Here is a 27,729-nt window from a genome sequence, read left to right as displayed (position 1 = left end):
TAACCCCATAGTTCTCCTTCAATGATTTGTTTACGGGAATGTGTTTATTTAAATGCAATGTATTGTTAATACTTTCCTTACCTCTAAGAGCTGTTGTTATCACGTGCTGAGTGTTGTTTATCCACAAATTCTGTCTGGTACCAGCTCCTGCTCCCTCCTTCATCTTCCTCAGGTACCAGCTTCTGCTCCCTTCTTCATCTTCCTACAGTACCAGCTCCTGCTCCCTCCTTCATCTTCCTACAGTACCAGCTCCTGCTCCCTCCGTCATCTTCCTCCGGTATCAGCTTCCCTCTGATTCCAGCCAGTGCCGCTGCTGGCTGTTGTGGAGAGGAGGGGGGGGGGGCTGCATGAGAAGAGCAGGCTCTCTCCTCTCTCTCACTGTACATGGGTTGTGGCCTGGACAGCGGGAAGTGGCGGAACACCAGGGTCCGGTCGATGCGACCCTGGTACTTACACCAGGCAGTGCACAAATGGTCAGTCCACCCCTGGCAGCGACCCTCCTAATGCGGCACCCAGGGCACATGCCCCCTCTGCCTCCCCTAGTTTTGGCCCTGCATCTGGCTTTTATTATTTTATAGGTATTGAAGGTATTTTTTTTGAATAAAAAAATACAAGCAACAGGGGGAATATTGACTGTGATCTGTTGCTCAGCACTTTAACCTAAATCCAATTAAAAACAAAACGGTAAATGTCTCACTAATGGGCACTGATCCAAGAACTCACTGCAATATACTGTTCTGAAACATAAAAAAGAAAAAAACTAAAGGCTAATAGTGACTTACCGTGAAAAGAGAGCTCTAGACCTGAGAGAGTTCAAGAGACTGACAGATATCTTTATGTCATAATGACTACTTCTGATGGCCAGAAATGTTCTTTATACCCACTTAAAGAGCTCAATTATGTAATTCTAATGTGACCTTCACAGGGAGCCAGGACCTAGTTGCCAGTGGTTTTGTTTTGTACAGAAAATCTGGTAGTGTGGTTGAAATTGCTAGCAAATTGCCATATTTTTGCCAGTTGGATTATCTTGGAAAAGAGAGGAACCAAATATAAATGATTATATTACTTTACATGACAGAAAAACAGAACATTAAAACAAAACAAAAATTGAAATACTTAACAGAAGAATTAAAAGTTTGATTAATAAATGGATGGCAATTTAAAAAATATTTAACCATTGATATATGTATGCATTTATGTATGCATGTATATGCATTTGTAGAATATTTTGCTGTTACAATTTGATTGATTTTAGGTTGTAGATTTAAATCGTGGGCTGGTCCTTAACCCAGAAGGACGTTATCTTCAGGATTCTCAAGGAAAGCCTCTTCGTATAAAAATGGGAGGAGATGGTCGAACCATTGTGGGTATGTAAACTCTTGATTCATGATTTCTGACATGCAAGCCTGTGTCACCATGATCTGGTATATATATATATATACATATATAAATTCTGGTGTGTATAAGTGCAAACATAGACTAAGAGCAGCCAGAGAGCCAGAGGCATTAGAAAAATTGGTACTTTGCTCTATTAGAACTATATTAAACACATGAAAAATCTGTTTGTTTCATGCTTTACCCAGTAACAGATCACTGATAATGGGTTTAAAGCATGTCCACACAACAAAAAGGCTTGAGTGTCAGTACTAGGATTTGAAATTTACCAAGACTATAACTTTTCCAGGTGAAGATGACTGATGATGGTGACTGAAAGTTGTTTATTGATTTTTTCAATTATTTGCAGCTGAGCAACACACTGATGTATGCAGAATGGTTTGAACATCTGCATACTTAAAAACCCTTAAATCAATGCCATTACATGTAGCAAGTGAAAGTGACAAGTATTTCTACCTGACTAACTCAGTGGTGGAATATATTAAACTGGAACTAAAAACACCAGTCACCCTTTGTGTTTGTATTTCTCTGGGTAAAAATATTTTATTCTATTTTTATTCTCACAGTTCATTGTTTCTTGTAAAAACAGATATGAATGGTACTCCCATTGTTAGCCCAGATGGCTTACCTCTGTTTGGACATGGAAGGTTTAGTAAACCAGTAGCAAGTGCTCAAGACAAACCTGTGCTGAGTCTAGGAGGACGACCTCTCAGGGGACTTGAAGTGGCAAGAACAACCAGAATTCCTACGACAAGGATGGTCACTACTCCAATTCCAACTACTACTACTACCACAACAACCCTTCCTCCAACAACCACTACACCTGAACCAACAACTGTTGAGCCAACAACAGAAGAACTAGTATTACCTACATGTGCACCAGGCTCTTTTGCACAGTATGATGAAGAAGGAAGTATGATCATGGGTCCTGATGACAAGCCTGATTGTTATACAGAAGGTAATAACTGTTGGTTTTCTTTGTGTAAAAGTTTTGAAAATTATCAAGTTGGAAAATCTCTGCAATTGCAAAAATGTCTGACGGTTGTGTAGAAAAGAACCTGTAGTAAGGCATACGGAGGTATAGTAAAGAAATATACTTTTTTGAGGAAATAAACACTTTTGTCAGAAATATATAATTACAATAGAACAACTAAATTGCAGTGCCCAGTGTACAGTGTACAGTGTGCAGTGTTGAGGAGTATTTAACCACTTCAAGACTGCCCACCGTCAAAATATGTCCTGTCCTGAAGCGGTTATACCAAGAACACAGCTGTTGCTGCAGCCGTGTTCTCTGTATCATTTTAAACAGACGGCAATGTTTCTATATAGCTGCCAGATCTCTTGTGCGGTGCGGCCAAATGTGTGAACCCCCTCCACCGCCGCCACCTGCTACCCCGGGCTCCCCTGTCCCCCTGTATTACATCACTTTCGGTGTCACTGTGCACATTTTTCTAGAACCAGGAGAAGAAGCTGAAGATGCAGATTGCTGCTTCATCAGCTTATTTGGGGTCCCTAGGTGATATTAGGGGTGTGAAATACCCCTGATGTCTCCATAAAGAGGACCTGTCACATCATATTTGTTATTTATGTGATAGCAATAAAGTTAAAAAATGTAAAATTAAAAAATTAAAGTAATATCTAAAAAAATGTTTAAAGTGCAAAACATTTTTTTAAAGTCCTCCGCCTCCACGTACAGGCACATACCAACCCAAGTTTACTAGTAAATAAACCCAGTACACAGCTTTTGACAAGTCCTTTATTTATAAGAAACACCCTAAAAAAGGTCCCACAATGTAAATCCATTGATGTAAATCTATCGTCGGACACACAATCTCCCCCCCTCCCCTTTCCTGCTCTGCCAGGCTGCTGCTCAGATCAAAGGTCTGGTAAGGGATTTTGGGGGACCCACACTTTTTTTTTTGCCATGCGGCCCCCCTAAAATTCTTACCAAAGCTTAAGGGTTGGTATGAATTTGGGGGGACCCCTCGCTTGTTTTTTAAATTATTATTTTAACATTTAAAAACATCAGTTCATTCTGAATGACATTCAGACAAAATTCAGATGCATCTGAATTTTCGTTATCAAAAATTCAGATACGTTCAAATGTATTATTTATTTCATTTGGACGCATCCGAATATCTGATATTGCGTATTTTCATCTGAATGTTAGTTCAGACAAGAACGAATGTGTATGTCTAGTGCTAACCCTAACATTAGTGCTAGGTCTAAACCTAGCACTAACCCTAATTCTAGCCCTAACCCTTTGTTCATCAACAAGCCATGTAGCCACCATGTCAACACTGAAATGGTGACATATAACTGTTTTTTAACAAAGTCATGTAATTGCCATGACAGTGCTGACAGTTGCATGACAGTGCTGACATGGAGACCACGTGACTTTCTCTAAAGACAAAGCATTATTGTTACCGTGAGCATTATTGTTAGTGAATGGAATAAAGAGAGTCTGTCTAATTGGTCCACCTTTAATTTAGTGTGCATGAGATCATTCTTTTTTTGAAATAGGTATCAATGGTCCCAGTGGGTTTGGTAGGACTGTTCAGTAGAGGAGATGCGCTTATGAATTGACTTTTTGGTAGCTCTCCAAAAGAGAGTTGATGGCAAATGGCAGTTTGGTCGCCCAAGGGCTGGCGAACAGTACAATAAAGAGTGTCTGCAGCAACAGTAAAGCATGGTGGATGTTCTTTACAAGTCTGGGGCTGCATTTCTGCCAATGGAGTTGGGTAATTGGTCAGGATCAATGGTGTCCTCAATGTTGAGAAATACAAGCAGATACTTATCCATGATGCCATACCATCAGGGAGGAATGTGATTTGCCCCAAATTTATTCTGCAGCAGGACAACGACCCCAAATGTACAGCCAATGTCATTAAGAACGATCTTCAGTGTAAAGTGTAAAGGGTGGTCACACCAAATATTGATTTGATTTGGATTTCTCTTCTCTTCATTTACTTTCCATTTTGTTAATTGATAAAAATAAACTATGTACACTTTTATTTTTGAAAGCATTCTTACTTACCACCAGCATTTTTTCACACCTGTCCAAAACTTTTGCACAGTACTGTGTGTGTATATACTGTATGTACTGTATGTGTGTGTGTGTGTGTGTGTGTGTGTGTGTGTGTGTGTGTGTGTGTGTGTATGTATGTATGTATGTATGTGTGTATGTGTATATACACATTCCTAAGCAGCGCTTATATAATAATAGAGCTGTATGCTATTTTACCTTTGTTGCATTTTCTCTTGACAGATAGCTACTCTGGCCAAGATCTGATCGTCACCACTGAAGCTCCAGAAAGGGTTACATATTTTAACCTGGATGACGGTAATAGTTTTTATTATGATCCCTTGGCATTACAACTATATTATTTGATGATAATTTGGTGATAGGGATTAATTCCTACACAGATCTAATATCACAAACTTAGATATATTTCAGTTCATTATTGTTGTATGAAAGATTATGAAAGCTGTAGGTCACTATAGCAACTAATCAGATTCCAGCTGCTTTTCTTCGCTAAATGTGGATTTTGTATTCTAATGACCAGAATATACACAATAAACAGTTTCCTGTTAGTTAACGTTATGTAAACATCCTATGTTGTGCAAGCATAGTTTCCGCCACTTAGAGTTAGGTTATGAGGTTATAATGAAATAATGAAAATCTGTATATTCAAATCCCATATAAAGCCAATATTTTTAAAGTACAAGTAAAAGATGGGAGAGAGACAGTATAAGGAATAGGACATGTATATAGAAAAGTTCTCTTTGCATAAAGATGGCTCTTTAGTTATTCCATTCATTCAGGTAGAGCTATTGCTCTGCATGTTTGTCCTGCTCTGCACAGGATCTCTTCTTTTCCATTCACCCCCCCCCCCCTTTTTTTTTTACAGAAAAAATTAGACAAAAAAATTCACTTTTTTTTTCTCTTCTTTTCCATTCCCCCCCCCCCCCTTGTTTTTTTAAAGAAAAAATTAGTTCAAAATATTAGCATATTCTTAGCAAATAGTAAATTAGATTTAAAACAAGCTTTTACTGCCCTTTGTAACTGAAAGCATTGTAAAGCAATTCATCTTTAAAATTTACAAGAGAAGCATTGAAGTCTAGGTCTTAGCTCCCTGTCCTCCCCCTTCCAGTGCAACTACTCTGTGTTTACATTAGGGATTAGAAGGATGGAAGGCTGCCACTACTGGAATGGGTGAGAAGGGGGGAGCTGAGATGCTAAAGAGAAAGTGTTTCTGCTGTAAATTTATGGATACATTTCTCCACAAGGCCTGTTGCTACAGAGGCCAGTGAAAATTCATTTTCTGCTTGTTAAGAATATGCTATTACATGACTATCCATAGCCTTTTCTTTTTAACAAATATGAAAAAGGAGATACAGGAGTTAAATTACGTATGTAATAAACCTTTAAACTAATTTTTCAATGTAATTTTCCAGATTATGAGCTAATTGAGACTACCCAGCACCCAGTCCTAATGACAACAACAGCTAAGCCTCCAATGTTCTATGACAATTCAGAAATAAAGTCTTTTGACAACAACCTGGTTTCTGAATTTGATGCAGCAGGAAAGAAGAGATTTACAGGTGTGGTAATTATATATGTATATGGAATTTGCTGCACATTAATAAATACATAAATTTCAGTCAAGAAACATGTTTTTTTTTTTTGCTTTAATAGCGCCTTATGTGTCTTATATAAGTAAGGATCCAAACACTCCTTGTTCCCTAACGGATGCTCTTGAACACTTCCAAGTAGAAAATCTTGCAGATCTGATTCCTAAAGAGATGGAAGATGGGATCCTACCTCCCAAGAACATCTCATACAATATTACTGTTGTGGCTGTTGAGGGTTGCCATTCCTTTGTCATTTTAGACTGGGCCAAACCTAAAAAAGGAGACTTCATCACAGGTAACATAATTTTATAAGCTTTTTATTTCTGACAGTTGAATGCATTGAAACTCACTGAATCAATGACATGCTTTAAATGTTGAAGTTCAGATGTGAAGTGCTGGATTTGTGATTGCTTTTAAGTAGGGTTCATGTCTCCAGTTGCAGGAGTGCAACATTTTTGGTTCTCAAGCATGGGGTGGCCTGGTAGGACATCTGAAGAAATCCATGACACAATGATTGACTCACAATATGTGAGTCAAACAAGGGTCTAGAAACAAATATAAATTTGTTAAAAAGCAGCAAGCAAGTGCGTTTCAGGAGCCAGGTTAATGTTTCTGGTACAGCACCTCAACAAATAGAAAAATATAATTTTGAAATACTAAAAAGGTACTCATGGTTTTTAGATAGCCATTATGTGTCTTGGCCAAATTAGCATACATTTAGCTAATAACAGTCCTATGCTGCAGGTTACAACATATGCATACTTACAATAGAAATGGGCAGACAGGCCTTGCAGCACTGAGGGTACCCGGTTCAATTCAAGGTCAGAACAATATCTGTGAATTCTAGTTACGCCTCTGGTGGTAGGTGTGGCTACTGATTAGTTAAATTGGCCACATGATTCAAAGCCCAACTGTTCCTTTGGTTTAAATCAGCTAAATACGTTTTGGGTGCAGCAAAGCAAAAGGTATGCAAAGCCTTACAGTTCGCTTTCTTTAGAATGCTCACACAGCCAGAGTGGAAAAAAACCTGTGCCCTGCAAGCATGCTGTAGAGAAGGACCTTTGTTCCGTGTGCATCAGTGACATGTGGTGCCTCTTGCTCGGGGTGAGGCATTCCCCAGCCCACCCCTGCTGGCCGAAGCTCCACCTCCTTCCGGCCAAAGTTCTGCCCCAGCCGGACGATGTCCCAGCCCCAACCAGTCCCCAAGCTAGTGTAAAGGAGGAAGGGAGGAGACAGGGAGTAGCCTCCCTGTCCCTCACTTGCTCCTCACCGCTGAGGCTCCGTGACAGGTTACACAGCGGGGAGGATTGCCCTGCTGTGTAACCTGTTAGATGCCGATCTGAATGGAGAAAAAGCTGTCAGCTTCAGACATGAAGCTGACAGCTTTTTCCTCTATAATTCTAGGTGAGGCTCTGGTGTGCATAAGCAGTGGTCTTTCTGCATAGGTCTGACATGCCCCTGCTGAGTCAGACCTATAGTCTGCATTTAACATAGCTCTGCATTCAACATAGCTCATTGGATGATTACTACTTGAAGAGCTGTAGCACATCACAGACCATGCTATGCCAATGCCTGTTTTTGTAGAGTTTTTAGGGACTCTAAATTGGAGTGAGCAATAAGCTCAGATTTTGCACTATGCCTGAATCTGCTTCAAGGAAAATATTTGCCGTAACTTTAATTACCGTATAATTACCGTAACTTTATTTTGCATAACAAATTCTATAACTTTGTCTCCCTAAAGGATATTTTCTATGCTTTTTTCACTTATGTATTTGGAATATTATGGTAAAACATGGCTGAATGGATTGTTGCCAACATCAGTCATTTTTTTTCATTTTGTGAATGGATTATTTTTTCTGTTGGATGTGCAGTACTTTATTATCCTCCAAAACCTGAATTTATTATTATTTACTATCACTATGGAAATAAGTCAGCTCTGTAAAATGTACTTTGGGAAAGGTGGATTGCTTTGGGTAACTGCCAAGGTACTAAAGACTATTTCAAAACTTGGCTTGTACAAGACCTGATTGGCAGTTGCAAGTAGTTTTAGACTAATGTGTACATGGTCTCAATAAAAATAAAATGAAAAAGCATATAGTAGGAAAATTTAGTTTTCTTTGCTGGCATATCAATGTCATAAGCATAATGCATTTGTAAGTTGATTGCATTTACAAACTTGTACTAGAAATATTACATTTTAAAGTTTATGTCAGGGTAAAATAAAACAACTTATGCTGTATGTCTCTGCAATACATGCACATTTTCCCATGTTTTATTCCTATGAAAATGCTTCAAACACAAAACAATACCTATTGATTCAACCAGAAATCAAGGGAGCTTCCTGTGCATTCTTCCTCGACTGCTCTAAATTCCCAAGCAGTGTTAGGAGGCCTCACCAGTTTACCCTTCAGCTACAGAACCCCACCATGTTTTTAGAATAGGTGGATGATAGGTGTTTTGTAGTCCAGCAAAAGAGAACTGGGCAGGGCTGACAACACTGCTTGGAGTTCCAGTTCTTCAGAGGTGTAGTCAGCTAAAAGCTAAGAGTACAGAGGATTTCTAGTAGATAAACAGACATACTTTACTTGCAGAGTTTTCAAAGAGACAAAGAGGGAAGAGCATGTATTTTAATACTGGATATGTACTGCATATCTTTTGATTTTGGCCAGACGTACATTTTCAGTAAGACAACTATAGAATATATTCAGAAAACATAACAGAATAAGTCTTTAGGTTTGATCTGAACACAAGCTGCAGGAAAGGGCTGTCGCTATAATGAGGCAGCCTCAAGCGGCATCTCATTGGGGGTGGCCAGGTGGTGGTGGGAGCAGCAAGGGGGTGACCACAGTGTCCCAGGTTGCTAAGAGGTCTTAGCAACCTGTGACACTCTGTGCGGCTTCCTCCAGTTCACTGACGCCACCAGTTACCAGGAGCTAAACGGGATGCTCTGGCCTGCGCCCTGCCGAGCTCCTGGAAACCGGTGATATCAATAAGCTGTGCAGGACGATGGACAAAGCTGCTTACTGTGCGGTCCGGCATTGCGCCCCCAAACCCCCACCCGAAAACTCAGCACAACTCAGCGCCAAAAACTCAGTACAACATTATCCCACCCCCCGGGAAGGGCCATTCCCTGCCAGCACAACCCCCCAACCACAGAACAACATCATCAACAGTCACCTGCTAACACAATTTTTTTTAAATGCTTCAAAATTAAAACTTACCAGATCTCCTTACCAGATATTGGAGCAGATTAGTAGGCCATAATTGCAGTTTGTAGAGCAAACTTATGTAATGTATACATTGCTTACACATGTTACATTCATGCTCCCAATAGAGGAAGAATCAGAAGCAGGAAGTTAGCAATTTTGACACTGCCTGTGTACATAAGAGAGGTTTTTCTCTTTCACCTTGTTTATGAAAGTTGTGTGCGTTCACAACAGATGCATCCTAAATGCCTCCTTCCTATCCTCTGTGGCTGCACAGCCTAAAGCATATTCCCACTTTTGCAGGCACATTTGAAAAAAACCCTCTATATGCTTGTTATGTGTTCCTGTTTACACTGCATACCGAAAAATGTTTTTTTATTTATATTTCTTACATTTAAGATGTTTTGTTGCAGTAGGCAACATTGCTGAATCCAGTTTTTTCTCAGCACCTTTACAGTGATCTATCCTTATAGAAAGACGTAGGACTGAAATGTGATCATTGTGTTTTTCTCATTAACTTTATTAACAATCAATGGAGAAGCCAGACTTTTAAGTAGCAAGTAGAAGCAAGTAGAAATGTTAACCCTTAAGAATCCAAAACATTTTAACCCAAGAAAAAGCAAATTTAAACTGCAAGAAGGGTTTTTTTTAATTATTTTTTTTTAACTTATGCTATATAAATGGGAACATGTAACAATGATAAAATACATGTTATCTCAATTTGGCTGCAAAAGTGCAAATACACTTTAAGTATGGCAGTCTCTGGAAAAAATTCCAATTATGACTGCATTTAAAAGAAGCCTGAAAACAAACACATAAAGATTTAAATGAAAATAATCACAAATGAAAATCAAATAAAACAAAATCAATGTAAATTGATATATCAGTGTGGCACTTTTAAAGTAACTCTATCACTAGGGGAAACAAAACCTGGATGTGTCAGCAGCCTTTAAGTTCACTGTTGCACCAATATGTAATAGGCTGTCTCATAGGCTGGTGTGTGGGAGAATAAGAACAAAAGTTTCCACACAACCATTAAGTACAGAAGCTGTTACCTTCAGAACATTCTGGCTTTCAAGTATAATAGCAGGACTTGGAGACGCCTGAAGGTATGTACAGGCACCTCTATTTGCCAGCTTGCTAAGCCTGCCAGCAATTTTTCCTACTGTAAAAGCTACTTTATGGTATTTTAGGTATTTTCCTAATAAAGTACACAATATAAAGCTGCCCTAAAAAATTAGAATGGTACTATGGAGAAACTTGCATCTACTCTTTTTTTTTCTTTTCAAATAGTTTTATTGGGTTTTTATCATTTACATAAAAACATGTGACATTGGTACATAAATATCTGGTATTAGCACAGAACAGCATGTGATATTATAAAAAAGAATAACAAGGATGGGTCAGCTGTTTAAACAGTTGATCCCGCAGTGTTCAAACATGAAAAGGAGACACCAGTAGGTGTCTACCAGGTAGACATATTGAATTAAAAAAGAACAGGAGATCCAGTAGAAAAGTAGGGAAAAGAGAAGGAGAAAAAAGGTAACTGTGAATAAGAAGGGGGAAGGAAAGTGTAGGGACGGGCAGAGCGCATGACACGTACTGTCATGCGTTTGGCCGCTGACAGTACATGTAGCATTAGCTTAAATAGTAAGGTAGTAAGACCCACTGGTCTAACATTGATAAGAGGTTCCTGAGGGATAGGTGGTATATGCCTACCCATTAGTATGGAGATGATCTTATATACCCAGAAGGCGGTAACTATCAGGCATGACCACCACATGTGGAGATATGTTGCACTGCCACGGCAACCTCTGGTGCAGAGGCCGTCATGAGATGGCATAAAATGAGCCAATTGGATGGGCACCCTGTACCAACGGAGAAGTACCATGTAATTAGCTTCAAGGGTCAGAGCATTTTTAGAACAGGACTTGGTGTTTTTCCCATATTTGGGACCAGGTGTCCTCGTCAAGCGAGAAGTTAAGGTCAGTATGCCTGTGCCGCCCCAATGGGGCATAGAATATAAGACGCATAGCCTCAGTTAATATTAGCATTGTTAGTAGATAGAATTTATATAGATTGTTTTCTTTGTACCATTTCCTATGGCCATTCTATATGTAAGTGCATATGCTGCCATCTAGTGGCCTTTCGGGATAACACACCTGTTTTTCTGTAATCCTTTCCTCATATGATGACACATTTCCTTTGTATGTAATGCCCCACCCTTCTTCCTGAGTTCAGTACTTCCTGTGTCATGGCCACAGCGAACAGGCCACATGTAACTAGGACACGCGTATTCTGCACAGTACGCTAGGAAAGGCATCATCTTTTGACCGCACAATACTATAACCATTCAACTGCTGTTCCATCCATCTGCTGTAACCTTGATGTTCAGAATAATGCACCCTTTTGAATGAATCGGTATTGGTGAGTTCAGCTATCTTACAAGGATTGTCCGCAGTGAGCATATCTGCTTATACAGGCCAGGCATAGAGGTCTCAGCAAGGGATATATCGCTATCACAACAATCGGAGTCAGAATAATGCCAGCTGTCCATATACACATGTTGAGGCGGGCCCTTACCAGTCACTAAGGAGGAATATAGTTGTGAGATTAGACCTGGAGTGTGGGGGTCTTGGATGCAAGTTCTTTCGAAGGGTGTCATTTGAAAAGAGGCTATTGGGAATTTTATTTGTGATTGGAAAAAATGCTTAATTTAGAGGTATCTAAATATTTCATTAGAGAGCAAGTTATATTTAGATTGTAGGTCAGGGAAGGAAATAACTTCATGGTCGTTAATTAGTTTGTGTCTTGCACCTACCCTTGATGCCAAAACATTGCAGATAATTATTCAAAATCTATATGAACACACAGAATTGAGTTTAGTCTTTATTTGGTGCTAATGGTAGCTTCTGTAATCCTCCAGCAATGGCAGATCTTTCACACTCGTAGGGGCTGCTCCTCAGAGGGATCAGGGGTTCCCACAGTGCATGTAAATGGAATACATAACACAGAGCACAGCCAACATGTGAAGATCCATTTATTCAATAATAAGTAAAAACAAACTGATTGTACTTAAAAAGATATGGCTCACAACGCCAGAACTGGAGAATACAGCAGTTGGCGCCGGGACAGTTGTGACCGGCAGACAAGGCCAGTGCTAGACTATTTTGCGCCCTAGGCTACTTGACAACCCCCCCCCCCCGGAGAAAACTCTTTTATAAAATGGCCACAGAACAATCAGAAGATGGCACATCTGTTCTCTCATGTTCCCTCTTCTCTGCCCACCAACCTCTGCACCCCCGCAATCTACCCATGTACCCGCTTTACCGAATACCAGCATCTGAACCCCACCCCCTCACCCCCCCTCCTCTTTACTGATGTGCAGCAGACAAACTCACCCTCTCCACATCCCCCACCCAAGTGGGTGCACATACCATGGGGTGCTAATCAGGGTGGCTGCTGTTGCTGCTGGGGGGGGGTTCACAGACAATGCAGTGTCGGGAAGGCGGGACGCACAGCGGAGGAGTAGCAGCATACTACATTGTCTATCAAGATAAAATAGTACCCACAACAAACACAATGTCCGCATGTACCAATGAGGGTGAAAAGCATGACAAACGGAAGAATTTGGTCATCACATATGTAGCTGGGGTGTCTGAGAAACTCGGAAGGGTTTTTAAAAAACATCACATCCATGTCTGCTTTAAACCCAGCAATACACTAAGGCAACAACTGGTTCACCCAAAAGATCCAACGCCAAAACACAAGATGAACAACATTGTGTATGCAGTCCAGCACAGTGAGGAGTGCTCGGAATTGTATGTCGGTGAAACAAAACAGCAGCTACACCAGCGTATGGCACAGCATAGAGCCAAACCCTCTGGTCATGATTCAGCAGTATACCTACATTTAAAGGAAAAAGGTCACTCCTTTGAAGAGAGTCAAGTAGGGATCCTAGACCGGGAGGAGGATTGGTTTAAAAGAGGTATGAAAAAGGCCACATACAATGCTGTTTCGACACTTCTCTCTGGGCAGGTTAATAACACCTCCTAGCTTCAATTATGCAAATGCAATCAACACCTGGTTGTAATTAACAGATTATGTGGATTGGAGCAACATTCACCATATTTATTCCCAGAGAATTTTTGTACAAGTCATTCTGAATTTAGAAAGCTGGTCAGATGACCAGTGAAACGTCTTTAAAAAAAGTCCAGCTGCCTTGACTTATTTTTTTACAGATACAATTTCCAGTCGTGTCTCCAGCATAGGAAATTAAGAAAGATCTTCCCAAATAGAAACAGACAGCAAGAAAATATGACATGGGTTTTTACCATTCCCTACTTTATAAGTTAAACAAAAAAAGCTTTTGACTTTAGATATACTTAGTCACCAAAGAGTCACTGAGACAGGGGCAGAGCATATTGTCACAGCAATAAGAGCATCCTATAGTTTATGGTGAACTATTGTGATAAGAAGAAGGTTGACGCTCTGGCAGCAAAGAACAGTAAAATCACTTTTTTTCACAACTGTAAAAACAACATCATAATGCACGCTACAACATTGCTTTTGCAGTAAAATAAAATGCTACTTTCATTATGCTTGCCGGAGTCATGACTTTCTTCGTATCAGTATATTGTCAGCGGAAGGGTCACAGTGAAGAATACCCAGCAGAGGAGATGTGCTTTAGCCTCCATTCACATGTAGCATTTGCGTTTACCGCGCAGTTTTGTACTGCACAGTCCCACAATAGCCTGAACAATGCACATTAAAATGCATTGTTTTTTATGTTTAGAGCGGTTCTGTGCACATTCGTACGATCGAATACGCACGGACAACCGCTTCTGTGTGAATGGAGCCTTATGCTGTGTGGATTAGGTTTTTATTTTGTTTTTATGTAACACCAATTCTCAAATGAAAAATAGTGTTTGCACTATATCTTATCCTACATTGTCTTATAACAAGGTTCTTTGAACACAAAAACCATTGCAAATAGTTATTTTAAAAAAATACACACACCACAGCAGTGAGTGCACCCCACAATTTATGTTGAAACATTGTAAAAATAATTTTCAAGTGTGAAATAATGTTTGTAGTACATGTTATACTACTTTTTCATATAACAAAGTTCTTTGAGTGAATTGAAACTCTCAGTGCAACACAAAAGTAAATGATAAAGAGAATAAAAACACACAACTGTCAAACATCTGTTTTGATGGTAACGGGTCACAGTTGTTACAGAGATTGTTTACAGCTACTGCAGATGGAACCTGGAACAAGTCCAGATGTGAAGCACATGTCTATGATTGTGGCTAATACATTGGTTGGAGAGGAAATTTAGTCAACATAGAAGCTGATCCACATGAATTTGCTGAAGCATATCTTGTTGTATTTACACGTGTAGCTTGAAATTAAGATACTATGGAATGAATGCATTATATGTTGCCCAATCAGTATGGCTTGTCTCATTTGGCTGATACTGCAATTGAATATTTAGATCTGTTAGTACAAGCTTATGTAACTATGTAGAGTAACAACAAAGCAGGAATACAGCTAACAAACACGGAATTATTCATTATAATATTCACTAATATGAGATCATTGCCGTCAGGCCCGGATTTCCCACAAGGCCACCGAGGCCCGGCCTCGGGCGGCAGAGTGCAGAGGGATGGCGTATTGTGGAACCCGGCCTTGGGGTGGCAGGGAGAGTAAATCCGGCCCTGATTGCCATCTAATCTGGTCAACTACAGTTAAGAAAAATTAACAAACAAGTGTATTTCTCTGAGAGCCATGAGGCTACTCCCAAAGCCAAGTGATCTTAAGAGAAAAAGTGATTGGTTGAGTTGAAGTGATCACTTGGTGGTTAGATCTTTTGACCTCCACATCATATTTTTAGTAAATTTATACAGAGAGATGTGCAATGTTTAGTAAATCATAGCAGAAGAATTCTTTTTTTTAATTGGTGTAACTAAAGTTAACTGATTGAATGCTAAGCATTGCTACATTGTGCTACTTTTTGCACAGCTTTACCCAACAAACCAAAATATCTTTTTTTGTGTTGCCTCTACACCAAGGCTGAAGACTTTTATCATATCTCTGTATATAGAGTATTTGTTAGTATGCCTTTTTGCTTTGTTCCAGCTATTTTACTGTATGTCAGACTGGTTGTCTGGCTCCCATTTAAGTTTCAGCAATATGAAAGCATCAGAAGTTACCTTTTATAGATCACAAGAATAGTAAAGTCTTTAGAAGGTCATCCACAGTATGGACTTCATTTAAAAGGAAAAACATGTCATCAGTTGTGCTAGTTTCCTTCTAGCCTTAAAACATTGTTTAGGTTCACATCTATTTTACTATCTATAAAGCTCAGGAACAGTGTAACAAAACACTTTCCAGATGCTTGATTGCTTGAGTCATCCAAACTCTTCCTTGTTTCCTAAAGATATTAGGCAATCACTTATACATTCATTTATTTTACTTACGATATTACTAGTATTTATTTATATTAGCTATTTCCAAAATGGCATTCATGGCAGTCTGTGCAGCAATTAGGAAATGATTATAGTTTACAGATAGTATTTGTATATTCTTAATCTGAATGTAAGAGTAAGATATGTAACCATCATGCTAATACCTTTTTTACATTGGAATATCATTCAACGATTGTCTACATCTATAAAAACTTTTATATTGTGGGAAAGAAAGTTAATTTCCCAATAGGCATTGCTAGTTTAAGTATGCAATGGATGGAACAGTGCGATGGGGGTAGGGATTGGAAGATGGGGGTTAAAATTGAATAATAGGGTTGTTGAAAATGGGTGAAACATATAAAATAACATATAATAAGAAAACAGATAGCAGTCTATATTCTACATGAGAAGTTCATGTTCTCAAACAGAAGGATTGCATATGGGATTATTTAGCCATCAAGGCCATTGGTGTTGGAATTTGGAGTAGTTGTGGCAAACATTTTTTTCCATTGAACAGTAAAAGTTGTGGTTGTGTAGTATGTCCAATGTATTAGGGGGTTGGGTGAATTCCATGGTTTAGTTATATTAAGTTTAACAGCTACCAATATGTGTACAAAAGCTGTTCTGACAGGGTACAGAAATCTATCCCTAAATGTAGGAGGACTAACTCAGGGGAAGGGTAAATCAGGATTTCAACTACTTCAGAGATAAATTTAAAGATCAGGTTCCAGTAGGAATGTAGTGACCTACAGTACCAGACTATGTGAGATAGGGATCCCATGCATCCACATTGTCTCCAGCATTATCATGAGCGTGAGGGATAGAAATTTGATAATTTGTATGGTGTAAAATACCACCTGTAGAGTACTCTCTGGGGGAGATCTCAATGATTAATACATCAGATTGCTGTAAAGCAGCAGTTCTCAACCTGTGGGTCGCAACCCCCCGTTGAGTGGGTCGCTGCGTGCCTTCTGCTGTGCTAGGTGAGAGGCTCCTCAGCCTCCTCCTAGCGCAGCAGTGTCAGTTCTCCGGCCGGCCATCAGATGTCTCTGCAGCAGCCATGGCCAGGTAGGAGCTGACAGCAGGCAAGTGTTTTTTTTTCTACATTTAGCCCTGCTTCAGCCCAAACATCTGGGGGACCCAGGACCAGGGAAAATTGCTTCAGGATGGAGAGCAGGGAGCAGAGCGGAGAACTTCCATTCTCTGCTCTGCTCTGTGTTTACACTGAGACAGGAACACTGTACACACAGCCTACCCATCTAAGTTATCACAGGAGTTCACGCATAGTGCTGTGCTAGAACTCCTGTACTGGAGGTGATAGGTTCAATAAAGAGAACCACCAAATGCTATCACACAAGTGCCTATTAGCTCCTGTGTGATAACAATAAAGTTAAGTGAAAACATTTCTCCCTCTGACCGGAAGTACCAAGGGAGCATGGAGCCCACTTCCTTTACAATCAGGAAGCCGAGTGGTGGGTTATGATCCACCTCCCGGCTCCCTGATTGCTTAGGAAGCCGGCTTCACTTGTTGCTAGGCAGCCTGGCTTCCTAACTAATCAGGAAGCCGGGCGGCAAGTCATGACCCGCCGCCTGGCTTCCTGATCGATCAGGAAGCCAGGCAGCCTTGGGAAGTGAAGTCGGTGTTCCTTCGATAGAACACCGGCTTCCCAGGCAATCAGGAAGCCGGTGGTGGGTCATGATCCGCAACGCACTCCTTGATAATATGGGCACACAGAATAAATAAAATAATAACTTTGGAGGTCACCACAACTTGGCAAATGTTACCAAGGAGTCCTGGCCCTAGAAAGGTTGAGAACCACTGCTGTATAGAATGTCTGGTATTTTTTCCCAAGAGCTTTTTGGAAATCACTTTCCTAGTTCTAGTTCCCATTTGAGTATTGTGGATGTTTTCTTGAATTATGTGTTGTTTAAGATGTTGATGTAAAATAGGGATACACCCTTAGCATGATGGGAGGAGTTGTGTTAAGGAAATGAGAGATCGAAAGGTTTAGATAAAGTTCAGCTGATGTAAAGTTTACTGCGTAGAGAATGGTGAATCTGTAAATAGTTATGGTATTCAGTTAATAGTAGTGGAGGAAGTCAAAAGATTTAACATTGTGTTCAGAGAGTAGATTTGGTAGTGAAGCAATCTCAGATTTTGTTCAAGTTTGTAAAGTTAGGTGTGGGATTAAATATTCCAGGATATCTAGTGGAGGTATAATTTTGATGATGAGTAAGGCGTACAGAAAGGTTTGTTAATAAACATAAGATTGACAATGCTCACTCACTGCACTGAGGAGCAATGTTATCACCCTAGGTTGCTCTTCTGATTTGGACTATAAAAAAACCTCCTACAAAACATGTGTTTTCTTAATGGATCAGAATACATTTGACTCTTATATATGTAATATACTTTATGAGCCAATAGAAAGAAGACTTATAAGTGATGTGCTGGTTTTAAGATATGAGGAGTTTTATAAACATTGTGTATATAATCCCTCAACAAAACTGGCTACATTTATATAAACCAAACCACTTTTGAAATTTTTTCTATTTGTGGAATCCTAAAATTTCGAAAATCCTAAACAATAGGGGTATTGGGGGTGAGGCTTTTAGAAGATATCACCCTGTTCAAGTAATCACAAAAAGTATAAACAAAGTTGATTTCAAATGCATGTAAATTAAGGAACAAAATTACCACCACTTTACATTATACTTACAATTGTAGTGATTTATCCAGCATTTCACATATAAAATGTAGAGCTGGGTTAATCCATTTTCATTGCCTGCTACCATGAAAACAAACTGTACCTCTTCAAGAGTAATATTTGTCTAAAACTGAATATTAGTTTATTTATATATGTTGCATTAATAATACATTAGCTAATTAGCTAAATCAATATATAACCATAATATATTTTTCATTTGGCAGGATATTTGGTTTACAGTGCATCTTACGATGATTATTTAAAGAATAAGTGGTCAACAAGGACAGCAGGAGGGACTAATTTCCCCATTGAAAATTTGAAACCAAACACAAGGTATGAAGCTGTTACTTTGCAAAATGTAGGTTCTGCTTTACTAAATAAGTAATTTTATATATATATAGAATATATATCAGAACGTTTGTACAGGGCTATATTGAGGACTGCACACCACCAATCCAGAAGAAGAGAAACCAAGTTTTTTTTTGGGTATTTACCATTTAAATGCAATTAGAAATCAAGAATAATTTCAGGATTAGCATTTTTTTGTGTAAAATCACCCTATTATATTAGTATTGTCAATAGAATATTTCCTTTTCAAGTAGAACAGTGCAATATTTTTCTAGTTTTGAAAGGTGTTTGTTTTTCAAACCTAAGAAGTAGACAAATAATCTTAATAACTTGGTTAAGTGTGTTCCTGAAATGGTCCTTGCTCTTAGAAACCTTTGCTGCATTTCCCTATGTCACATATTGTCGCACTTTCACTGTTCATTATATATATTGATAATGCCATACCTTTCTAAATCAGAAATTAATAAAGCAATCCATTTAAGGTACCCAATTCTCCTGCTCCCCAAATGAATATTACAATAAAAATAGAAAGTTATTGTATACACTGAACACTTGGGAAATGGCTTGTAGTATTTCCATTTGTAATTGCAAGCCTAAGGACATTAATGAATAACTTGATACAGTTTTTTAAGCAAGAGAACACGAGGCAAAAACTGCATATATAGATTCAGCTAAAACAAAACTGAAGATACAGATTTCACAAATAACATGGACAATAAATAGTACCTTGCTTTTTGCTTTTAGTTCTTGCCCTTGGATTTTCAATGTCAACTAGTGCTAATCTGAAGACATTAGTAATTTCCATCAGAAATTACTAATGTCTAAATAACTTGTATACAATGTTTTCACAAATGTTCCTGACCTGTAGAATATCCCTAAACCATAACATGCCCCTGATACTTAACCCTACAATCACTCAAAAACTAAAACTCAACCTCACACCGAAAAACAAACTAACTCTTAACACACCGGTCATGTAACCCCTACCTTCACTATAACCTTATCCTTTCACCTAATATTTATTTTTTTACTGTAAAGATTAATCCTAATTTTAATTCTAGCTTCTATCCTAAAGTGGCACTAAACACAGGAGTTAAATCTTAAAAATGCATTCAAGTTCTTAACTATTAAAAAAAATGTAGCTTGTTTGTGTATCACTCAGCTTTAGATCCTCATTTCTGAATTCATGCTGACACTGCCCTTCCTTCTGAAGGGTGGCTACTTTTCTTCCCCATAGTCCCAGTATGTGTTGTAAAGTAGTCACCACTCTGAACTCACTCCTCTGATAGACTACAATCTCAGTACAAATTAGTAAACAAAACGTGAGATTCTAGTCCATAATGGGAGGGAGCTTAGAGCTGTGGCTACTTTACAAGACTACCCACGCTCCCAGGATCTCACCAGAAGGCCTGTGACATTACGCTCACCTTGGCAACACATTTAGAAGCTGCAGTGTAAAGTAAGTTTATGGGGGGGGTTTCTTTTTCTTTTATGTGTGTTTTTTTATAACATTTTATGTCATGTTTGTACATGTGCGTAGTGGGGATGTCTAAAGAATAAGTGTAATCATATTTGAATCATATTATAAATACAGTTTTAGAATTAATTGCTGGTCATGTACTTTTCTCACTGTGGTCATTATTGCACAGTTTCTCTAGACTAAGGATGAAAACACATCAGCCAAATCGCAAATAAGTTGCATGTTGCTGGGACCTACTGTGATCCTGCAGCATATTTCACTCAATTTTACTACACCAGAGAGGTATTCACTATCACTATGACTAATTTAACTCAATCTGTGTACACTCCTTAAAAAAACAAGCTGAATTCACACCCTCTCCATATGACCATCTTCAGCAACTATACTGTACTAGACCAGTTTCTTAAAAATATTGCATTCCAGCTCTTGGCTGCATAATGAAATGTGATCAGACTGTAGCTTGAGAATATGTTTTAAAATCATTAGGATTCATAAGTTACAAAATAAACACCTATTGTTACCCATACTAATGACACCAAGCACCCTTATGAGTTTTAAATAAGTAAAGCAGTTGGCTGCAGTCCCAAAATGCATTCTATAGAGAAAGTGATACACATACATGATAAAAAAAATACAAAACAGAAAAGCTGTGCCACATTAAAAGGCTCACTTACGATAGTCTGAACAAAATCACAAAAGACTGTTAGTTTTCCCTCCTAGAGTGGCGCATTTAAGGTATGGCAGGACCCATACCATTGGTGCCACTTAAGAGGGGCGCCATACCACTCAGGGACAGTGGCGGTCTTTCCCCCTTTATTTAAGCTGTGTCCCATTCAGCCCTCCCATCAGTGCAGACCCGCAGTGACAGACAGCACAGCTGCTCACTGCTGTCACGTGTACACGAAGAGTTGGGGCAGGGAAAGTTACACTACTCACTTCCTTAGGCAGGCTGTGACTCATGACTTATCTAATGCAGAGCCCAGCAGAGCAAGTGGATATTGTAGACATTCCTATTAACTAGCTGCTTGTTTAAAAGCAACAGCAGTGATTGGCTGAGCTGTCTTTCACTGCAATGGCTTTGGGTCCGTGCTGACACGAGGTCTCAATGGGGCACAGCTTAACTAAAAAAGGGAAACACCTCTCCTCATGCCTGGGGCCAGGGGACCAATTGGGTTTGTTTGGCATCACTGCAAGCTATGTGGGTCTGTGCTGATGGGAGTCTGAATGGAGCACAATATAACTAAAGAGGCACATACCTCTTTTCATCCTTGGGACACTTATTGGGGGACTGATTGGCTATGCTGTTACTGCAATCCATTGCAGTTCCGCCATATCTGAATGGAGCTGGGATCATTATATTAAGGTACAAAAATATCTTCGAATACACTCCAAATTCCATGCTGTATGTTCCTCTTTCCACACTGCCTAATTCTTTATGTCATGCTGTATGTTCCCTATTCTATACTACCTCATTATATATGCCATGTTGTTCATTCGTTGTTTTACACCGCCTCATACTACTGTATATGCAATGCTGTGCGTTCCCTATTCCACACTACAAAACACAGAAATTTACCAGCACACTTACCAACTAGCCTGCAACACAACACATTTGCCCTGTCTAACAGTATGCATTAAAAACAGAGATTTTAGTTGCAAAGCTTTTTGCAAAAAATATATGGAAACCACACTGCCTCGTCAAGGCCCCTCTGTGTAGTGTGGTCCTAACTCTAACGTTTGTGAGTCTCCATATTGGAGCATATTTAAGCAGTTAATAAATTGAATGCAGGTATGCCTGGGGGGAGCCCACCCCTCCTTAAAGGTACAGGGACACCCTGGAGGCCCAGCAATCCAAAATGCACTATTCCACGCTGCCTCATTCTATATGCCATGCTGTATGTTCCTTATTCCACAATGTCTCATTTGATATGCCGTGCTGTACATTTCCTATTCCACATTGCCCTATTCTGTATGCAATGTTGTTCTTCCCTATTCCACACTGCCTCATCCGTAATGCCATGCTGTACGTTCCCTATTCCACACCACCTTGTTTTGTATGCCATGCTGTACGATTCCTAGTCCATGCTGCCTCATCTATACACCTTGTTGTACGTGTTATATTTTGCACTACCTCATACTGCACAATGTGTTGTACATTCCTTATTCTGCACCAACTTTGCAGGCCCACCTGCTCTAGTGTGTATATTTGGACAAGGGAGCAATTTTAGTTTTGTCATGTTTACCATAGATACAGCCCTGCATCCTTATTAACCTATTTAATGTCATGGCTTTCTCCAACTTTCCAGCGTTGCAGTGTGGATTACATTTTATTGGTTGTGATGTCGCAATACAGGCAGTTCTGATTTCAGATACTTTAATAAAGGAGTAAGCTCCTAATTTTATGCAATGTACATTTGGTTATGTCATACTGGTTGAATGCAAAGAAATTTTATTTTGGAACCGGATGAGTTATTTTTAGTTGTGTAAGGTATAGTAAATTTATACTACTTGATGTATTAGAACTCACCATCTGTCAGGATGACATTTTGGGAACTATATAGTTGTGTGTGGTTGGAATAGCTCTGTGAGACATCTGTCTGAGCATAGGGTATTTAAGAAACTAAAAAACTAAACTTGATGTCAAACGGGTTATAAATGGTACACTGACAGCCACACAGTGAAAAAATAAAAATAAAACAGCACATTTGGTAAAATATATGTGGAGAGGGATTTGAAGAACTGTTTGTATATGTAAGGCATTTCATAGTTTATTATTTTCCCACATTTTCCTTGGCCTTCCTGTCTGTTCTTATTCTTTCCAGCTAATCCTTGAATGTGCTTGTTTTCTCGGATGTGATCAAATATTCATCTGTGGAGGGTGTTAATGTATCATCACAGTCACTTGCTTTACACAATAAAAATCTAATAGCAGAACCAGGTTACAGGAAGTTCAACCTTGTCTTCTTAGCAATGTTTATGTCTGCAGAAATGTAAAAAAATGATCTTCAGTACATTCCGATACAGAGACCCAGGAAAATTGTAGGAATTTTTTAAAGAACAAATGAACAGATGGTATAATGTTAACCTGCAACCTGTAGCTCCTGTGTTTGCTAAAACAGTTGACCTATTTAAAGTGTATTTCTGGGCATACAAACAAAAACAACCAACAAATATGCAATACATGCACATTCCTTCATGTTTTAGTTATTTAAAGACCCTGTAAGTACAGAAAATAACCTGTTGGTTTTCCAGAAATCAAATGAGAAATCCAGGCTGACAATGCTGCATCTGCTCCACAGAAAACCCAAGCAGTATTGTTACCCCTTGCTGGACTACAAAACAATGTTACTGCCTTTACTCTTAAGAGCCTACCCACACAGTGTGTGTAGGGAAATGTCTCTTGGAGGATGTAGTTCTGGGGTTGTGCATAGGACAGCGATTGCCCCTGCAAGAATTTTAAAAGACTAGTGATGTCACAGGGAGTAAAAAAAAGTATTTCTTGCTATAGAAACAAGGCAAAAGAAAAAAATAATGCTGGCATATGCTCTAGAAGGGGAAAATGAAGTGAAGGTTTGTGGGTAAATTAGAGTAATAACTATACAAATTCTTTAAGGAAAAAGTATTTCTATCTTTACAAACACACACAGGAAACTTTGGATTACCTCTACAATTGTGTTGCTTCACCATGGTTTGTTACCACAGTACATAAAAAATGGTCGTAGGAGCTCTAGATCATATGGATTATGGTCAACCCAAGAAAAAGGAGACATTAGGACTGTGATTTCCTTTAGAGCACATGTGTCAAACTCAAGGCCCAGGGGCCGAACCTGGCACACCAGGCCATTTCCTAGACTTCTACTTTCAGATCTAGGTATTAAGTTATTACTAAAGCCAGTGATAATCAAATGCAGAGGCAAGTATGATGAAGATTAGATACATTTATATAGTCTTACAGGCCCTTTGAGGACAACCATAATGTTGATGCGGCCCACGATTAAATTGAGTTTGACACCCCTGCTTTAGAGGAATAAATAAATAACACGTATGTTGTACTAAAACATGACTAATTTAGAGGTGCATGGGTGTTTCTAATTTCTGCCTAGTGTAGAAGCATTAGGTATGCTGTATCCTTTAACTGGTCCAAGTATAGACAATAGGTGAACTGTGCATATACTCTAATACAGGCAAATGTGGGTCCAGTGGGAACTATCTAATATTGAGGACCAGAAGCATCACTATACTGAGGAATCAGATGGTAACCTCCAAAATTGCTTTCTTCCTCATCTAGGAAGCAACATCTTGAGATGGCATTCTTATCTTACCGCAATGACCTTCCAGTGATTGTAGTCACAGTGTACATCTAATTAATTTGCCTTCTCTGTGTCTGGGCCTTGCAGTTTTGCAGGCTGGAAAACGTGCCCTTCATATTCTTCAGTAATATGACACAGGATAATCACATTGAACTGAATTGTAATGGAGGGTGTAAACTGGAAATCATGGAATAAGTTTATCATTTTCTAGTATTTCCACTCGAAGTTACTAGCAAACAGATGCTTTTTCACTACTCCTGCCACGTTGTATACTTTCCTAATGTAAAAAGAATGCAGACTTCTCTTGCTGGCAAAAAAAAGAGCAAGTGTCCCAGGGCACAGTGAATGAGTAATTTATGTACATTATGAGTACTCTCCTAATTTTGGCACTTATAAAGAAAAAATATTGTCCGTTTTTAAGTCTTGATGTATTCAATGTTAATATAACACATAATCTACTGATTAAATTGCAGTGGTGGTAAATAATGAAGGCTGTTTAGTGTGTGAGTTGGAGAGGTTGAAATTAAATTGGGTGTACTTCAATGTATTTGTTACACTTGTGCAGCACTGCTCGCCAACATTTGTGTTAGATCTTTTAGCACTTCAGGGTGAAAGTTGGGTCGTGTGGCATGTTTTTTGTTAAATGGTGTGTGACTGTATTTATGCTGTATGTAGTGTGAATGGAGATTAGAACAACTGTGAGCAGGGAACACATTGACAAAAAAAGTAATAGAGAGACCCAAGATCAATCACATTTTAAACATCTGTCCTTAATGAAAAAATAATTATCTAAATATTTTGGCACCCTGTTACTACTGATCCTGGCCGCAAATATAGCAACAGAAAAAGTCACAGTCCATGTTTATGGAGAAAAAAAACCAAAAAAATTAGGGATGCACCGATACCGGTTTTTCGGTATCGAGTACGAGTACTGGTGCCATGTGCCCCTATTATAAGGAACAACAGCAAAACGTTTCCCAGCACACTCACCAGCCAGCATGCAAAAAAAAACCTGTCTAACCGCTAAGGTTAAAAACAGGTTTTAGATACATGTCTTCTGCAGAATATGTGAAAGCCGCACTGCCTCGTCAAGGCCCCTCTGTTTAGTGCGGTCCTAACTCTAACCTATGAGAGTTTCCATCTTGGAGCATATGTAGCAAAAGATAAAATGGGGTGTAGGTTTGGCAGGAGGCAGCCCAACCTCCTTAAAGGCCAAGGGACACACAAGGGACCCTGCACATCACAACTGTCAGCTAAGACCCTCAGTGTGTCACTGCACCAAATCAGTCAAGTAAAACAAATGACAAACACACTCATCAACTCATAACCAGCTTTCAACCAAGGTGCACATGGAAGGACTTTACAGTACAACAGCAAAAAGTTTCCCAGCACACTCACCAGCCAGCATGCAAAAAAAACCTGTCAAACCGCTATGGTTATAAATAGAGGTTTTAGATACACGTCTTCTGCAGAAAATGTGAAAGCCGCACTGCCTCGTCAAGGCCCCTCTGTGTAGTGTGGTCCTAACTCTAACTTATGAGAGCACATGTAGCAAAAGATAAAATTGGGTGTAGGTTCGCCAGGAGGCAGCCCAACCTGCTTAAAGGCACAGGGACACGCAAGGGACCCCGCACATAACAACGGCATTGTGAACTGCATGCTGTTGTACTGTATAAAGCCCTTTCATGTCCACCTTGCTTGAAAGCTTGTTATGAGTTGACGAGTGTGTTTGCCATTTTGAAAATGTGCAACATGCTTCTGTTGTGCGTTTTTGGGCATTTCCAATGAAGTCTATGGGGAGGAAAATCTCCTGTATCTTTTCAGACGTCTGGCGTTTTCCTACCAGACGTTTTTCTGCTCAGGTGTGAACCAGGGCAATTGAAAATCATGGGATTGCTTGTGTTGGGCAGTTAAAAGCACTTTTTGAACTGCTCAGAAATGCCTAGGTGTGAACCAGGGCTTAGAGTGGCAACACAGACAAAAATATAACTGATTTACTTTTCTCAAGTAGGAAAAGGCTATAAACTTTGCCAGATTTTAGTTTCTGTCTGTATGCCTATTACATATTTCCCCTCACTTCCTGTCTGGTGAAATTGTTTGAACCAGGATTGCTAAATCAATAGGAAGATAAATTGCTAAAACAGGAACTATGTGTGTCACTTGTCTGGCTGTACAGTGTGGAAAAAATTTGTAAATTACAAAATTCGCAGTACAGAATTACAAATGCTTTGAAAGTGAAAAGGAAAAACTTAGATTTATTTTAGCTGTGTATTTATCAGTTTGTCTGTAGTGTCACTTTAATATTGTGCCATAACAGATAAAGCCGAGCAACTCTGAGCAGTGATGATCACAGAGCTGTTTAGCAAGAAAAAAAAGTGGAAACCCTTTAAAATTGCTAAGGGATAAGTTATGGCTAAGCTGTCTTTCCTTAAAGACGAAACTGTAGGCTGTACAAAAATGAACCCTTGCAGTGGGTCTACCCCTGCACTGCCATGGTTAACTGCTAGTTTTTTTCTAGGGGCTCAAATAAAGAAATACTCACCTGATCCTCAGTCCTGCGGCAGTGGCAGCTTACCCCTTAACCCCTCTGCTCCGGCTGTGCTACGTCTCTTGGTGACCTCACATCTAATTCAGGAAAATGGACTGTATTAGATGTGATGAAATAAGTGGGGCTTTGACCACCTGAACCTGGGAAAGAAGAAGCTGCAGGGACCAGTCTAGCCAGCCAAGGATTAGAGTGGGGATTTCTTCTTTATTTGTTGCCCCTAGCAGTTAACCCTTGCAGTGTGGGGGTAGCCCTACTGCAAGGGTTAATTTTTCTACAACCTAGAGTTCTTCTCTAATAATACACGTTTTCCAAGTTTTGTTTGCAAGAAAGCCATATTGTACATTACAGATGCCAGTTTTACTCTGCATTACATCATGCAGTGTACTTCATCCAAACAAATTACTTTCTCATATACAACTGTACGACATCAGAATTTCCTTCTTTTTATTTTAAGATATTATTTCAAAATCCAAGCAAAGAATCCACATGGTTGAAACCGAATTCTAATTCATGTACAGTATTTTGTCAAATAATACCCTTGAATTTCAAAATAATAATTTGTTTACATTTTTATTGTATCTACATAGGGAGGAAATCTGGATTGTAGATATATATTTATGTATACTTCA

General features: G+C 39.2%; 1 protein-coding gene across 1 annotated transcript in view; it reads left to right on the top strand.

The window, feature by feature from the left end:
• The window catches only part of FNDC1 (fibronectin type III domain containing 1), a 138,179-nt gene that overhangs the window by 100,261 nt on the left and 10,189 nt on the right, over window positions 1–27,729 (top strand). The window contains 7 exon segments of the mRNA XM_018565606.1: window positions 1,256–1,367; window positions 1,985–2,353; window positions 4,664–4,738; window positions 5,854–6,000; window positions 6,095–6,325; window positions 18,639–18,747; window positions 27,555–27,629. Coding sequence (XP_018421108.1) covers window positions 1,256–1,367; window positions 1,985–2,353; window positions 4,664–4,738; window positions 5,854–6,000; window positions 6,095–6,325; window positions 18,639–18,747; window positions 27,555–27,629 — 1,118 coding nt within the window.

The sequence above is a fragment of the Nanorana parkeri genome, unplaced genomic scaffold (genome assembly GCF_000935625.1).
Source record: "Nanorana parkeri isolate BGI_ZX_2015 unplaced genomic scaffold, ASM93562v1 scaffold866, whole genome shotgun sequence".
Lineage (NCBI taxonomy): Eukaryota > Metazoa > Chordata > Amphibia > Anura > Dicroglossidae > Nanorana > Nanorana parkeri.
The sequence above is the reverse complement of the archived record's forward strand: the minus strand, read 5'-3'. Positions and strand labels throughout refer to the sequence as shown.